The 18,150-nt window shown below is 37.2% G+C and overlaps 1 protein-coding gene across 5 annotated transcripts in view; it reads right to left on the bottom strand.

The window, feature by feature from the left end:
- LOC134841070 (tyrosyl-DNA phosphodiesterase 2-like) overlaps positions 1–18,150 on the bottom strand; it is a 124,596-nt gene that overhangs the window by 53,064 nt on the left and 53,382 nt on the right. For 2 of the 5 annotated variants that reach the window (XM_063856842.1, XM_063856844.1), the window contains exon 1: positions 6,808–6,819. The exons of 2 other annotated variants lie outside the window; for them this stretch is intronic. Coding sequence is in view for 1 of the 3 variants with exons in the window: in XM_063856841.1 (XP_063712911.1) it covers positions 2,292–2,468 (177 nt within the window). In the remaining 2 variants the exon portion in view is untranslated. Of the gene's footprint in view, positions 1–2,291; positions 2,469–6,807; positions 6,820–18,150 lie in introns of those variants that run through there. One more of the 5 variants, XM_063856841.1, reaches the window with a different exon arrangement.

The following is an 18,150-nucleotide window of genomic DNA, read 5'->3' as shown; positions in this document are numbered from 1 at the left end:
AAAATTTTTGAAAAAATCTCAAAAACCGTCTCATCTCGTTAACTTAAATGATTCGGGCATTCAAAATTGGAGGCCAAACTCGCAACCCCAAATTCTATATTGTGCTTCTTAAATCAAACTCGGTAAAATAACCACTAAAACAAATTGGAAAACCGAAACTAAATTCTTAACCAATGCAATATACGATATAGCTTAAACATGCAAAAATAATACGTTGAAAAAGCTTCAACGTGGCGAGATAGTGAAGCCCGCATTTAAATCAATAACTGGCGTGTAGCGCACCTCCGGTGCTTCGAATTTTTGACAAATCATGAAAAAACGCATCTTTTGGAAACCAAATCTGCAGGCTTTTTGTGTACTCTGACAGCACCCAATTACATGGTTGATAATTCATTATTTTATAATTTTTTTAATTCCTATTTTCCGTCATCTCGAAAGTCATATCTCGAAAAAGTACAAATATTTCAGTAGTCAGATTTGGAGGCAAGATTTAAAACTCCTGGGAGTACTCTAGCAGCACCCAATTACAGGGTTGGGAATTTCAAGTTTTGAAAATTTATAAATTTAGGTTTTCTGAAATTTTTGAAAAAATCCCAAAAAACGACACATCTCGAAAACTACAAAGATTTGAGCAATCAAACTTGGAGGCAAGATTCGCAACTCCTATGAATACCCAGACAGCACCCAACAACAGGGTTAGGAACTTCAAACAAAAAAAAAACAAAATTTCGTTTTCTGAAAAGGTTGGAAGAAATCAGAAAACGTCATATCTGAAAACTACAAAGATTTGAGCAGTCATAATTGCATGCAAGGTACTCTTATAGCTCCTCAACTACAGGGTTTGGAATTTCAAATTTTGAAAAAAATAATTTGAATTTTTTGAAAAAATTTTTGAAAATCGCAAAAAAGGCATATCTCAAAACTCAAAAACTACAGGAATTTGAGCAGTTAAAATTGGAGGCAAGGTTCGCAATACCTGAGAGTACTCTGATAGCCCCTAACTACAGGGTTGGGAATTTCAAACTATGAAGAAAAAAATCGTGAAGTTTTCTGAAAATTTTTTGAAAAATCACAAAAAACGTGATATCTCGAAAACTACAAGGACTTGAGCATTCATATTTGGAGGCAAGATTCGCAACCTCCGAGAGTACCGTGACAGCATTCAAATACAGGGTAACAAATTTCAAATTTTGAAAACAAAAATTAATTAAAGTTGTCTGAAAATTTATGAAAAATCACAAAAAACGTGATCTCGAAAAGATAGAAAAAACAGATCGGCAAAGAAGGATCAAAAGACAGGAAAAAAAACGATACAAAATCCAGATAAAGAGAGATTGAAGACAACCGTTTGACAGTAGTACTTTTGTGAACTAATTCGTCGAAACCAAATTGAAAGTTAAAAAAATTAGGAGTCGGGTAGACAGACATAATCAAATTAATTAAAAAAGGAGGTAATCAGACAGACAGACAGAGCTTATTTGGCCTTGCAAAAAAAAACTACTGAAAAATTATTGACCTTGCGCAAAACTAATTGAAAAATTTTCTTAGGCATTGCAATATATGATATAGCTTAAACATGAAAAAATTCTTTCGTTGAACATGCAAAATTATTAAGCTTAAACATGGGAGATAGCTGTCACTAGCATTTAAATATAGTATAGTTATAGATAGATAGATAGATAGATAGATCGATAGATAGATAGATATAGATAGATTCGATCACATTTCTGCAACTGTTTTACATTTGAGTTTTTACTAAATTCGAGTTCACCAAATTCGAATTAAGCCCGAAATTAACCAAAAAACCCAGTTTTTATCCAACGAGAAAAAGTATGTTTATGGCTAAGCCTTCAGTTTTTTTATTGAACGTAAAAAAGTAATGATTTTCCAGAACTGTCAATGAATCAAGGTATTTAAATTAGTTCCAATGAAAATTTAGATTAAGCATAGACCTTTTTTACGTATTTTTTGCCTAATTTTTTTTCTAGAGCTCAATTTCTGGGCAATTTGTCAAAATTTGTTGCTATCTATCACAGCAAGCACATGCTTTTTTGCAAAGTTTCAAATCACTCACTTTAAACAAATTTTTTGGTTGATTGAAAATTAGCTGCTGCGTTTTCAATGTCGCCCCGTATATATATCGTATATAACTTCGTAGTTCTGTGTTTTCTGAAAGCTTCTGACTATAAACATACAAAAAAAACTACAAAAATAACTAAGACTTCATACCTTCAGATTCCAATACTTTTGAATAATTGATCATTATCGATTTTCATAACAGTTTTGTTTACCAGATTGAATCCATGCGTCCTTGACTTTGTACATGTTGTGCACTGAGTTTAGCTCATTGTCCCTGAGGTTCAAATCGCCAGCCAGAAGTCTGAAGTAAGAGCCTCCATTGCTCGTCAATTCATTCACGCACTGCTGTAATTGCTCAATTCTAGTTGATTGCACTGATTTGGTACTCTCTGTAAATATGGATTCATCCAAATATCAGAAAACTAAGAGCAATTTAACAGCACTGCTTGCCAGTATTCAAATTATTGAACAAATCAGTTCTATCAATCAAAGAACGTATCAAAAACTATAAAAAAAATTAACAATAAGCTTGTCTATCATCAGCTAAAAAAAGACCAAAAACAGACAAAGAAAAAAGTCATGAACTGAAAAAAAAGTACACAGAAAAAATACTGACTTGTTTTTTGAATAAAACCTCAATTTTCGAATTCCAGGGAAAACATTAGATGGCCTTAAAGCTTTTTGAATTTCCAGAACAATATATATTTGAATTTTTTGACAAAATTAACTGAATTTGAGAAAGCTGGAACAATAGGTAAATCTTCTATTTCGCTGGGAATTCTGATAATTAAAACCCATTTTCGAAATTAGAACTTGATCAATTTTCGTGACCTTAACACTACATCACGATAGTGGAATTTGCCTTCTTTTTAAAATTTCCCTGAAAAAAAAATCATCACATATAAAAGAGTCTGAACTACGTTTGACGCCTCTTAATCATATTACAAGTATCTTGTAACAATCGTTTCTTTAAAGTTACATTCGCTCGAGACCTATAAATCATGATGAGACTTCAGCATAAGCAAACTAGTGGTCCTTATGGAATACATAACGTTATTTTGATTGAAAGCTCCTATCTCAACACCCCCAACTAATCTTTCTTTCAACACTTGTTTTGCAAGGTCTCTCAAATTTGCAAAACTCTTACCGTTCAATGAAACGGGTAGAAAATCAGATTAAAAAATCTCGGTCAATTCTGCATTTTCTGCTGCAGCACGGTATTTGGAAGATTTATTATTATGATTACTACTATAATGATATTACTTCAAAGATGAAAGGATTGCTCCCTAAGATTGCAAATCAATTTCAAAATGCCATTTTTCTTTGTGATATCATACGAGGTATCTTGTTGGAAAACTAAATTATAATTCCAAAGAATTTAATTTTCATTGAATTAATAGTTTTCTCTTTTGAGAACTGCTGAGATCTACGTAGACTCATTTTAGTCTGATCTCTCAGCGGTGTACCGAAGGTTTCAGATACAGTGACCTGGGACACTGGTATAAAATAAATATAACTAGCGTGTAACGCACCTCCGGTGCTTCGAGTTTTTATCGAATTATTATAAACCGCAGATATTGGAAGAAATATCTGCATCTTTTGAGTGAACTCTGACAGCACCTAAATACAGGAATGGTATTTTCAAATTTTTTACTCTTTTTCTCAACTTTGAAAAACCAAAAAATTCAGTGAAGTTCACTGAAACATTTTAAAATAACATTAAAAAATGCCATATCTCGGAAATTTGAAGCAAATGCACAGTCACAATGGAATGCAAAATTTGCAACTCCAGAGAGTACTTTAACTACCCAACTACAGCGTTGGGAATTTCAAATTTTGAGAAACTTCAAACTTTTTGAAAAAAAAACAATCATTTAAAAAGTCATATCTCTGTAAAATGTATTATTAATGTTTGACCGTTTAACCTCTGAGCTATACTGATCGTTGACCTTTACGTTATTAATTTATATTCACGTGCCAAAAGCGCAACGGCTTTTGGTAGTCTTGGATTTTGTTCACTATCTTTTGTGATATGCAACAAATCAACAGAAAACTAATTCCATCTTTTTAACCTCTCTTACTTTAGTTAGCTATCACCATCTTTTATTTAGTCCTAAACAAAAGCCTACATTGTATTGTAGGAATCTTACCCAACCTTAGTCTTAATCTAGTCTTAGTTTAAGTTACCCACTCTTAATCAACTACGAGTGTTATCCTAACTTTTTTTAACATGGCGCAGTCAAACGAATCGAACCTACGAGGACTAGAGTTTTTTTGGAACAACTCATCAAACGAAAATCAACACGACTGGGAAAGGTGGTCGGAAAAGTTTCAATTGACAATTATCGCGAAAGATTCCGTAGACATCGAAGATGTAATTAACCCACCGATAAGAAACGAACTAGCGTACCCTACGGCAGAACCACCGGACCCGTCCGATGATCAAGCCCGTCGGGCCGAAAAAGAAGAACACCACAGAATAGCCGTACAAAATTATAACGAAGAATTGGGCAGGAGAAGGGCGGAAGACAACGCAAAACTCAACGGACTCCAAATCGGAGACATTGACAAGAAGCTAAAATCACAGTTATACCTAGCACTCGGAAAAGAAGGACAGAAATGCTTCTCACATAAAAATCCTTGGAAAAGAATTCTGGATATTAATTTCGCAGAATTTTGGGAACTACTAAAAACTACCTTCACGATCACTACAAACTTAACATACGAAAGATTTAAATTTTTTGGCCGAAGACAGAAAGAACACGAGTCTTTAGAAAAATTCCACGAGTCTTTAGAAATACTTTCTGAACTAGCAAAAAATTGTAAGCTGGGGGAACTCGAGTCAGAAGTAGTAAGAGACATTTTCATCACAAACATGAGAAATGTCGAGATCCAGAAGAAACTATGTATAGAATACTTGACCCCAGAAAACGTACTATCCTAGCCATTAGTTCACGAGAAAGGTACTAAAATCCATCAACAGTACTTAAAATTCCCAACTTATAACGCAGTACTAAGACCACAATACGTAAAGAATGAACCAACCCTAAACATTGTTGAAAATAACAAATGCCGCAACTGTGGTCAGCAATTCAAAAAAGGACATTTATCCACATGCCCGGCCAGAGATAGAAATTGCAAAACGTGCGGACGCAAAGGACATTTTGCTAAACATTGCAGGAGTTCAGCAAGGACACAAACAAACATCGTCGAACAGAATCGAGTACCTCAGGAAAACGAAAATATCCGGGCCAACCCGCAGGAAAATCCCGATTTTGAGGTCAACTTAGACGATTTCTTAGTTCTAGCTGTAGACACGGATAGCCAAATAAATGCTGTAGAAGACAAGATAGAACGCGGAGTGAGAACAGTATTCAATCACGAAGGACTAGAACTGAAAAAGACACTAAAAGTATCTCTGGAAAATTTCAACCCTTACTGTACTGAAATTCAAATTGACTCAGCAAGTCCAGTTTCATTCATGGAAAAAGATCTACTACACGAATTGAAGATACGAGATAGATTTTTAAAGCTAGAACCTGTGGACGAAATAACAAAGAAAGCATACCAGGGCTTCGGGAGTACAATCAACATTATTGGAAGAGTTCGAGTGAGAATCCGATCGAAGGGATGGGAGGCTAGCGACCAAAAACTCTTCATCACCGAAGGGGCTGAAAGAAATCTACTGGGAAATGACATCTTACCGAATCTGGGAATCGTAGTATTTCAGAAACAACCTCCACCCAATGGGCCAAAGTCATGGAAAGACCAGAAAGGATCACCCATTGGGATAAACGTCAACCAAATAAAATTCGCATCGGATAACAAACAGGATCAAAGCCAAGAGACACCATCTCAAAGTGAGTTTAAAACATACATATCAAAACATTTTTCAGACCTCATAAAAAGAACTGGTAGATCAAAGAACTTCGTAGTTAATACTTATTTTAACGAACCGATAAAACCGATACAGGTGAAAGGGAAACGTATCCCGATCCATCTTCTCCCTAAAGTCAAATTATGTATTGACCAATTACTAAGAGACGGACACATTGAAAAATTATCTAGATGCTCTGAAGATTGTTTCATCTCCCCCATCGTGATTACAGCAAAAAGGGACGGATCAATCAAACTAGCATTAAACTCGAAACTATTGAACAAACAAAAATTTCGTAATAGATATCAAATGCCGAACCTATTCGAACTAATTGACAACGTAGCAGTTACGATTAGCGGCCATGATGAAAGAAACATCTGGTTCTCATCGATTGATCTAAAATACGCTTACAGTCAAACGCCGCTTTCTAAAAAGGCAAGTAATCAATGTAATTTCAACATCGTGGGGGGAGAAGTAACGGGTTCCTACCGTTTTAAAACCGGATTTTACGGACTAGGCGATATACCTAATGAATTTCAACGCATAATGGACCGTTTGACGGAAAAATTACCAAATACCCATTGTTATCTCGACGACATCCTAATCACCACCGTGGGTAGCGAGGACGAACATAAAAAGCTAGTCATTAACGTTTTAAAAACGCTAGACGACGAGAGACTAGCCATAAAATGGGAAAAATGCACATTCTTAACTCACAACATAGAATGGTTGGGATTTAAAATCGATGCAAAAGGGACGACACCACTAATACATAAATCTGACGCAATCAGAAATCTAAAAGAACCAAACTGTATCAAAGATATTAGATCATTAATGGGATCGATTAATCAATTTAATAAGTTCATATCAAATTTAGCGTCCCTATCAACACCGTTTAGAGAACTTATGCAAAAAATAAACCATTTAAGTGGTCCACAGCACACACGGAAGCGTTTGAGAAAATCAAGAAAAAAATTTGCAATACGGTGACGAACCATCATTTCGATGTAAAACTGAACACTCGAGTGAAATGCGATGCCTCACATTTAGGATTGGGCGCGTCCATCGAACAAGACCATCGGGGGAATTGGAAGACCGTAGCGTTCGCAAGCAGATTTTTGAATATTGCCGAATTAAAATACAGCACCAATGAACTCGAACTACTGGGATTAGTGTGGGCACTAGACCATTTCAAAAATTACCTATTGGGCAAACAATTCTCAATTTTAACAGACCACAAAGCCTTAATAGGAGCACTGAAAGACAACAAATATACTAAAACGGCCCAATCACGTCTCACCCGTTGGGCGGACAAATTACTACCATTCGACTTTACTGTCGAACATTTACCCGGTAAAGATATGGGATTCGTTGATTATATATCCCGACACCCATCGGGTGAACCCGTACCAGTTTCTCTGGATGATGAAAAATTCGTTATCGCATCAGTAAATCAGATTAGTACGCTCCTAGGTTTTGATCATCTAATGCCGAGAAACTCGTGGTCGCAAATAAGAAATAAATTCTCTCAAGATTTCTTAGCACATGACGTCACTTCCTGCAACACGATTGGCCAGTCGACAGATCATATGACCAGCCAAGAAATAGAACGTGAGAAACGAATTGCTATTGCTGCTGAAACGTTCCAAGCGATAGCTAACTATTCCAACATTTCAGTGTGCCAAAATTCTCACTCGCGTACGGAACAGTGTGATTCATCTTGCAAAATAAACGACTTTTTTACGAATTTTAATATCTTGGAAGAAATGGCAGAACAAATTGAATTTAACCAACAGAAAGAACTTATCACAAATGAAAACATGGACTCTTTAACACCAAGTACCAGTAACCCGTCGGATAACCCCGTGAAAAGATCACCTAGTAAAAAGAAAACAGTCAACATATTCCCTTTTTCTTGGCCAGAAATATTTGATTCAAAATTTATGTCCCTCTTATCAAAACAAGATCTAGTTCTGAAAAAGATAATTAAAGCAATTGAGGAAGACCGCAAACAAGATATTCTACAACTGGAAAATTACTATAAATCGTACTTAAATAATTTACACGTCAGCGGAGGATGTCTTTATCTGGACAATCGATTAGTTATCCCAGCATGCCTAAGATCGACAATGCTCAACCGACTACATGAAGCTCACCCTGGCCAGTTCGCAATGAAAAGTCTGGCAACTCAATACATCTGGTGGCCAAAAATTTACCGCGAAATCCAAGTCCACGGCGAAAATTGTATTGAGTGCGTGAAAGCAGGTAAAAACTTGAAACCTCTTTTAAATCACAAAACCCTAGGGAAACTCCCAACGGTCGAAGAACTAAACCAAGAAATGGAATTAGATTTCGCCGGTCCGTTACCTTTAGTATGGGGAACAAAAAAATACATATTGGTAAGTGTGGATAGATTTTCAAAATTTCCATCAGCTCAAATAACATCCAGCACTTCGGCAAAATCTATCATAAACTTCCTTAGTAAATACATTGCTTTACACGGGATACCTAGAACCATTAGAACAGATCAGGGATCTGGTTTTATCTCCAAGGAAGTCAGAGAATTCTGCCACGAACACAACATAAAGGTGATATTTAGCCCAGTGGGTGATCATAGAGCTACCGGACTAGTGGAACGTTTAATCAGAACCATTAAGGAAAGACTCTTGGTTATGGCACAAGAACGTCCAACACCTTCTCTAGAATCTGCACTTCTGAAATAATAAAATGCCTAAGAACGGTAACTCAACAGTCGCATAACTGCTCTCCCTTCGAAGCACATTTCGGTAGATCCCCAAACACCATCTGGCATAATTTGGTCAAATCACCCTCTTCAAATAACCTTGATTGGAATAAAACTTTGTTATGTATAGATAAGGGCAAAAAATTAATGAGCCGAGAGCGAAGACACGACTGGGACGCCCCTGACGATATAGAAGACGGAGACGTTGACGAAAACTCCTCATCCTCGGAGGATATCTCCAATGCAGTGAGATACGTACCAACCAGTGCTGGATCCCCAGTAAAAGTGCTCTCTCGGGCAGAAAAGAGAGATGCCTTGGGCATAAAGGACTCAATACTGAATAACCCGCCGGGTAAGACCAGTATTTATCGAAAAGACCAAGATAGAACGAAAAGTGAACCATTCTATAGAGTACTCAAGGATGAAATTGTAAGGGAGTCAGACCACACAGTTACCCTAAAAAATGGTAAAAAAATTCGTAAATCTGATTTAGCTATTAAAAGACAACTCACTCAGAAGAAACCCAGCCCGAGAAAACGAGATCAATTAGTTAGATTCTACGCAACTAAAGGACTGAGGAAAACTGCAAAACCGCAGAGAAATGTCGGGTTTAAAAGCTCAAGAACGACGCAAAAAAAAGAAACCTCCAGTCGAAATTCGAAGAGCTTGATAAAGCGAGGCGGAACGCGGCCATGAACAGCTCTAGAGAAACTCTTCTCAGAGAGGAAGAAGAACAGAGGAAGAGATTAAGAATCCCAATAGGCCTCAAAAGTGACCAAGAATCAAGCCCGTCGGGTAAACCCGACCATCGAAAAAGTTGCGACAATGAACCTGGAATGATGAACGAATCATATGAAGGGATCTCAGACGATAACGCCAGCGACCTAATTTCGCTAAAAGACCTAAGGATAAAACATCACTTGAAGCCACAAAATCGGAGGAACATCTAATCTCCGACCGAACAGATCGTAAGCCAGAAATACCGGATCATGTCGAAAAGAAGGTCGAGTTGGATAAGATTCCCCTGATCGACTTGGATTCAGGTGATAATGAAAGGGACCCACAAGTGACCCCGCAGTTGGTTTTCCTGGACACTATTGAGGAGGCCAATCAAACGAATCAAGAAAAGCCGTTTCTTCCGGAGAATCCTGGAGGGGAACTTACCGAGACTAGGGTAGAGCCAATCGCCATGGCGGAGGCGGAAACTAAGCAACCATACACTGACCTTGCCACTTAAAAACCGAAACTGTCCGGTACCGCTAAGAGGAAAGCGTCATCTCCGGTGAAATCACCACCCTCGAAGAAACTGCCAGAGATCTTTACACGACAGAACACCAGACCTATACGAACTAGACAGCCTCCCAAGATGCTAGGTGAGAGAGTGCTTACCAGTGTAGTTGATTTAACAGATGAAGATCAGGACGGCCCAACATTTGGTTCACCTATTACTCCCCCAGCTTACACAATGATAGAAGCAACTACCGTCGAAATGGAGAGCCATCAAGTCGACTTTGTACACTTGACAACCTTAACACCACCCTCATCTTCGCGTCCCACTATAGTTCACTTGCGGGAAGAAAGCTCTGTGTACCCAAGTGATCCAAAGCCCTCGGTAGCAGCTGACCAACATTCTCCTCGCAAGAAGGTCAAATTTAGTCCTGAGGTCTGTACTACTCAATTCAACCCATCGGGCCTACCCTCCGAAACCTCTTATTCAACATCTGCCCCCATTGTACTTGACCCGGACTGGCTGAACACTTCCTGTATAATTTCGGCGATAGAACTCCTAGGACGGCCAATGACGCTGGAGGAGTTAAGAAGACGGACAATCAACAAAGCTGCAAATCGGGAAGCGAATTAGAAGTAAGAGGTTCAGTCTAGATGCTATTAAAAACTTTCATAAACTCCACTAAAACAAACTTTTAGTACTCTAGTATTCTGTCTATTGTTGAATGCTACGTAACATTATATCGCCTTTAGAGTCATATAAACTCTCAGTGCTGGCATAATACGCCAAGAACTTAGATTAGTTCTGGCAACACTAAAAATTTTAAATTGAGCCCCATAACCTCGTTTTCGATGATGTTAAATTTCTCTATCACCCATTGGGTGCTACCACTGGATAATTATTAGATCTATCCATCACAGTACTACCCTTCTTAATTGGGCCTGTCTTTGGGGATATTACCCTGCCTACCCTTCTGCCTCAACCATCCCAGGGCTATTTCAGTTCTTTCCTCGGCCTACATTCAATTTCGCCTGACGAAACATGCTATTTGATCTAATGTGCTTTGTTTTTTTTTGTTTTTTCTTTTGTGTTGTTATTTAAAGAATACGTCTTCCAGCCCATCGGGCCCGTTTGTGCGGTCTCCCCCGACCCGTACACCCGTTCCTTCGACCTGGTAACCGTGCATTAAATTTTTGTTCATTAGGAAACACGCTATCTCGGTTCTCGGTGCTATGTCGAGATTATTATGTTCTAGTAAATCGGACCCACTTATGGAGTCTTGACCAACGAGCCCACTTGTTCATTCAGCCCAGCGCCTAAATACTTCTTTTGCGAGGCGAAAGTAATAGGTTTTAGATAAATTTTCGCGGGGAATGTAAAATGTATTATTAATGTTTGACCGTTTAACCTCTGAGCTATACTGATCGTTGACCTTTACGTTATTAATTTATATACACCTGCCAAAAGCGCAACGGCTTTTGGTAGAGTTGGAATTTGTTCACTATCTTTTGTGATATGCAACAAATCAACAGAAAACTAATTCAATCTTTTTAACCTCTCTTACTTTAGTTAGCTATCACCGTCTTTTATTTAGTCTTAAATAAAAGCCTACATTGTATTGTAGGAATCTTACCCAACCTTAGTCTTAATCTAGTCTTAGTTTAAGTTACCCACTCTTAATCAACTACGAGTGTTATCGTAACTTTTTTTAACAATCTCAAAAACACAAAAGATTTGAGCAGTCACATTTGGAGGCAAGATTTGCAACCCTCGAGATCCTGCGAGTACTCTGACAGCCTAAACTACAAAAATGGGCATTTCAAATTTTGAAAAAATATATAATTATTTTTTTGAAAATTGTTCGAAAAAATCACAAAAACGTCATATCTCGAAAATTATAAAGATTTGAGCAGTCATATTCAGTGACAAGATTCGCAAACCCTGAGGCTACCCTCAGAGTTTCCAACTACACGATATATATATCTAGTAATTTAAATATCTAGTAATATCTAGATATATATCTAACTATAAGGATTTGAGCAGTTATTTTCAGAGACAAGATATGCAACCACAAGGGGTACCCTCAGAACTTCCAACTAAACGATAGAGACATTCTAAGCTTTTGAATATTTTTAAATCCCAGTTTTTTTGGAAAGTTTGAAAAAAATCACTCAAAAAAACATGTCTCGAAAACTATGAGGATTTCGGCAGCCATATTCAGAGGCATGATTTGCAATCCCTGATGGTATTATCAGATCTTCTAACTACACGATAGAGATCTTCTATTTTTTTTATTTTTTGCAAATCTATTTTTTGTTAATTTTGAAAAAAATCATAAAAAAGGTCATATCTCGAGAACTATAAGGATTTGAGCTGTCATATTCAAAGTCAAGATTTACAAACCCTGAGGCTACCCTCAGAGTTTCCAACTACACGATATATATCTAGTAATTTAAATATCTAGTAATATCTAGATATATATCTAACTATAAGGATTTGAGCAGTTATTTTCAGAGACAAGATATGCAACCAAAGGGGTACCCTCAGAACTTCCAACTAAACGATAGAGACATTCTAAGCTTTTGAATATTTTTAAATCCCAGTTTTTTTGGAAAGTTTGAAAAAAATCATTAAAAAAAACATGTCTCGAAAACTATGAGGATTTCGGCAGCCATATTCAGAGGCATGATTTGCAATCCCTGATGGTATTATCAGATCTTCTAACTACACGATAGAGATCTTCTATTTTTTTTATTTTTTGCAAATCTATTTTTTGTTAATTTTGAAAAAAATCATAAAAAAGGTCATATCTCGAGAACTATAAGGATTTGAGCTGTCATATTCAAAGTCAAGATTTGCAAACCCTGAGGCTACCCTCAGAGTTTCCAACTACACGATATATATCTAGTAATTTAAATATCTAGTAATATCTAGATATATATCTAACTATAAGGATTTGAGCAGTTATTTTCAGAGACAAGATATGCAACCACAAGGGGTACCCTCAGAACTTCCAACTAAACGATAGAGACATTCTAAGCTTTTGAATATTTTTAAATCCCAGTTTTTTTGGAAAGTTTGAAAAAAATCATAAAAAAAAACATGTCTCGAAAACTATGAGGATTTCGGCAGCCATATTCAGAGGCAAGATTTGCAATCCCTGATGCTATTATCAGAGCTTCTAACTACACGATAGAGATCTTCTATTTTTTTTATTTTTTGCAAATCTATTTTTTTTTTAATTTTGAAAAAAATCATAAAAAAGGTCATATCTCGAGAACTATAAGGATTTGAGCTGTCATATTCAAAGTCAAGATTTGCAAACCCTGAGGCTACCCTCAGAGTTTCTAACTACACGATATATATCTAGTAATTTAAATATCTAGTAATATCTAGATATATATCTAACTATAAGGATTTGAGCAGTTATTTTCAGAGACAAGATATGCAACCACAAGGGGTACCCTCAGAACTTCCAACTAAACGATAGAGACATTCTAAGCTTTTGAATATTTTTAAATCCCAGTTTTTTTGGAAAGTTTGAAAAAAATCATAAAAAAAACATGTCTCGAAAACTATGAGGATTTCGGCAGCCATATTCAGAGGCAAGATTTGCAATCCCTGATGCTATTATCAGAGCTTCTAACTACACGATAGAGATCTTCTATTTTTTTTATTTTTTGCAAATCTATTTTTTTTTAATTTTGAAAAAATCATAAAAAAGGTCATATCTCGAGAACTATAAGGATTTGAGCTGTCATAATCAAAGTCAAGATTTGCAACGCCTGACGGTACCCTCAGAGTTTCCAACTACAGGATAGAGATCTTCAAAGTTTTTGAATATTTTTAAATCAAAATTAAAAAAAAATTGAAAAAAAATAATGAAAAACATCATATCTCGAAAACTACAAGGACTTGAGAAGTGAGATTTGAAGACAAGATTCGCAATCCCTGAGTACCCTGACAGAAACGAACTACAGGGTTGAGAATATTAAATTTCGTGGAAATTTTAAAAATCAAGTTTGCTAATTTCAAAACTGATGAAATAATCCTCGACATCAATCTGGAAAATCTAAAAAAGTTCTTAACCACTGAAATGTACGATATAGCTTAAATGTGAAAAAATTTTTCCGTTAAACACTCAAACATAAAACGTTGAAAATGCTTAAGCATGGCGAGATAGTGAAACGCGCATTTAAAAATATAATAGATAATATATAGATAATAGTTGAAAGTTAAAAAATTGGGCGACGGGTAGACAGACATAATCAAATTAATTAAAAAAGCAGGTCTACAGACAGACAGACAGGCTGAATTTGGCCACGAAAAAAAAATAAAAATTAATGACCTTGCGAAAAACTAATTGAAAAAAATTCTTAAGCATTGCAATATATGATATAGCTTAAACATGAAAAAATTCTTTCGTTCAACATGCAAAATTATTATGCTTAAACCTATGAGATAGCTGTCACTCGCATTCAAATATAGTATAGATCGATAGTTACTGAAGGAAACGTCACGTTACTCTTATTGCAGTAGCAGTATCACATTCCCATTCGAGTGAAAAAGAATTTTCTATACAAATAAATTATAATAACAATAGTTTTAATTATAATTTTTATAACAATTTCATTTTCTGAAAAGGTTGGAAGAAATCAGAAAACGTCATATCTGAAAACTACAAAGATTTGAGCAGTCATAATTGGATGCAAGGTACTCTTATAGCTCCGCAACTACAGGGTTTGGAATTTCAAATTTTGAAAAAAATAGAATTTTTAGAAAAATTTTTTGAAAATCGCAAAAAAGGCATATCTCAAAACTCAAAAACTACAAGAATTTGAGCAGTTAAAATTGGAGGCAAGGTTCGCAATACCTGAGAGTACTCTGATAGCCCCCAACTACAGGGTTGGGAATTTCAAACTATGAAGAAAAAAAATCGTGAAGTTTTTAGAAATTTTTTTGAAAAATCACAAAAAACGTGATATCTCGAAAACTACAAGGATTTGAGCATTCATATTTGGAGGCAAGATTCGCAACCTCCGAGAGTACCGTGACAGCATCCAAATACAGGGTAACATATTTCAAATTTTGAAAACAAAAATTAATTCAAGTTATCTGAAAATTTATGAAAAATCACAAAAAACGTGATCTCGAAAAGATAGAAAAAACAGATCGGCAAAGAAGGATCAAAAAGACATGGAAAAAACGATACAAAATCCAGATAAAGATAAAGAGAGATTGAAGACAACCGTTTGACAGTAGTACTTTTTTGAACTAATTCGTCGAAACCAAATTGAAAGTTAAAAAAATTAGGAGTCGGGTAGACAGACATAATCAAATTAATTAAAAAAGGAGGTAATCAGACAGACAGACAGAGCTTATTTGGCCTTGCAAAAAAAACTACTGAAAAATTATTGACCTTGCGCAAAACTAATTGAAAAATTTTCTTAGGCATTGCAATATATGATATAGCTTAAACATGAAAAAAAATTTTCGTTAAACATGCAACATTATTATGCTTAAACCTAGGAGATAGCTGTCACTCGCATTTAAATATAGTATAGATCGATAGTTACTGAAGGAAACGTCACGTTACTCTTATTGCAGTAGCAGTATCACATACCCATTCGAGTGAAAAAAATTTTCTATACAAATAAATTATAATAACAATAGTTTTAATTATAATTTTGAGTCTCAGTTTAAACTTTCATAATTTTCAAATTGTAAAGATTTTTTTCTAAGCTTGATTCTTTAATCTCCATCCAAATTTACTCGCCAGCGGTGGTTCTAGTCTACTCCTTCGTCTAAGGTGGCGTAACAAAATTCTCGTCTTTCTAAGAGCCCCAATCGCGTTTCAATCGGTCTGTCGCTCCGCGTTTTGAAATGTGTTGGACGTCGTCTGTATTCTTGCAGGCCCGCCTTCAGGAAGGCTCTTCCTGAAAGTTCAGTTTACTCTTTGTTTGGCGTGAGCTTCTCCAAACCCCGGTGTCTTCTATACTGGAGTCGTCTGATGCAGCTGTTGGAGGCTCGAAATTCTCATCTCGTTCGCCCGCAGATTGGTTTTTCCCTCTCAGTTCGTCGGCCACCTTTTGCACTCCCCACTTAAGTACTTGGTCTGCCAAGGTTTCCATTCTGTCGGCGCTAGATTTCGATTCTGGAAGGTGTCTAGGAAATCTTCGGGTTTAGTGAACAAATCCACTTTCTTTAGTTTACCCTTCTGCTGTTTCCTGGGCGTTGAACTCGATTGCGTATTCTAGTTAGTGTCGGTATTTTCTACATCTGGTTGACTGTCTGCCGTTGCAGGTTGCTCTTTATTCGCGCCTTTTTCTTTTTTTTTCTTCTCGGTCTTCATCAGAACGACCTCTTCCTGGGTTTTTGGTCCACATGACGATCCCGGTCCCCCTTTGTTTGATTTAGCCGTCTTGATGGCGAGGTTTAGACCCCCAGCTTCTGTATCCTTCGAGGTTACTATTGTGTTGCTCTGTTGGAAACGTTCTATTGGGTGTGACAAATCGGCATGCTGCCCCTGCCGTTGCAGTTCCTCATCTGAGTCACTCACCTCCAGTCTTTCCGGTGCGCTGATTTTTTGGAGTTTTTTCCGTGGCACTGTAGATGGGCTCTTACTCTAACTTCGAGTTAATTCTGGTTGTAGGCTGATTTTTGCTTCTGCAATATCTGACTTCTGATATATCTTCCGGAAGTTTTCACTGTCGACCGTTTCTGACGTTACTTTTCCTTTTAGCGGTTTCGTGAGGGCTTGGCCGCTTTTCCTGAGATCGTCTTTGCTAAGTATCGTTTTTTTTTGGTGAATGAGTGGTCTCTTCCTCCTTGTCTTCAATGAATCCCTTCTCCCATGAGTAGCTCAATTCTTTCCTTGAGTTCAGGATTGGATTGACCGTCTGCATCCACAATTCGCCGAATGTCGTTTTTCGCGGCGTCTCTGCGTCCTTCGTTCCGTCAGAATCAATTATAAATTTGTCAAGTATTATTTTAAATTCATTTTTTGGGAGTCTTGAATGGTTTCTTCTTTATTCAACCGTAGATCGCGAATTATTGCGCTGAGACAGAGTTTCATCGAGCGTTTCTAACAACATTACCCCCAGTCTTCGCTTTATCGTTTATATGGTTCGTTCAACTAGTCCGAAACCCCGATGGTCACATACAGGGCAGAATTTTTGTTCAATGTTATTTTAATTACAAAATTTCGTAAGTGTTTTCCCTTTAAAACCAGAAAAATGATCTCAACGAATCGATTCCAGAATGCCCTGTGTATCAATGAAAGTTCAAAAAAAATACAACTTGGACTTTCCGCTCGTCGATTTTGTTACTTTCACTGGCGGAAATTTCGAGAATCTATATATAGCTACCAGCAAGTAGTTTTTTTCCATTATGGTTTTCTATGGGGCCTGCGTAATCTAATTGTAGTTCCTAAAGCGGCTGCGTTAGCAGTGATAGTGGTTTCGATGCACTTTTAGGAATTAGATTTTTTGCCTTTTCACCATATCTGGTAGAACTACGGCATTCTTCCGCGATATTCACTATGTCCTTGTGCATATGAGGCCACCACAGAAATCGTGAAACTATCAGCATCGCCTCCTATCCCAGGTGTCCTCAGTGAATTCGTTGCAGTACTGCCTGTCGCAGTTGTACTGGTACGGCCATTCGGTTGTCCAACAGAATGCAATCGTTTCGCACCGCCATCTGTGTCCAAAAATGAACGGTGTAGGGTCCCATTAGTTCGAAGCCATGTTTGTCCCCTCGTTCTATCACCCTTCTGAGCCGAACCATCCAGGTATCTTCCGACGTTATCTCTCCCTGACTGCTTTGGCGTGGTGGTTCAATTGTGCCAATCTCTTGTTCGTCTTCGTTATCTTCTGTGGTCGTGAGATCAACTTCGATCACCTGTACGTCGTTCAATGGAGTTTCTTTTGGCTGTGCTGGTGATATGCTGATGGGCGCTGGGGAATTCTTTTCCGTCGCCTCTTCTAGTTCACGGGTGCTGCTTGGCGGTGTACTTGACTCTCCCCAATCAGTTGCAAAATGAAAGGAGTCTACTGTCAGCTTCCTTTTGTTGCTTCTCCGACAACTGCCACTTCACTCGGGACTGTTGGCGCGTCTCACTCTCTGAGCTTTCTCTGTTTCGTCGGCTTCCTTGAATGATTTTGCGCGTTCTCTGTAGCGTCTCTGTGACTTCTTCCTCCTCTGACAATCCATTAGGCTCTC

The sequence above is a fragment of the Symsagittifera roscoffensis genome, chromosome 3 (assembly GCF_963678635.1).
Source record: "Symsagittifera roscoffensis chromosome 3, txSymRosc1.1, whole genome shotgun sequence".
NCBI classification, from domain to species: Eukaryota; Metazoa; Xenacoelomorpha; order Acoela; family Convolutidae; genus Symsagittifera; species Symsagittifera roscoffensis.
Note: the sequence above shows the minus strand (reverse complement) of the source record. Positions and strands in the feature narration are given on the sequence as shown.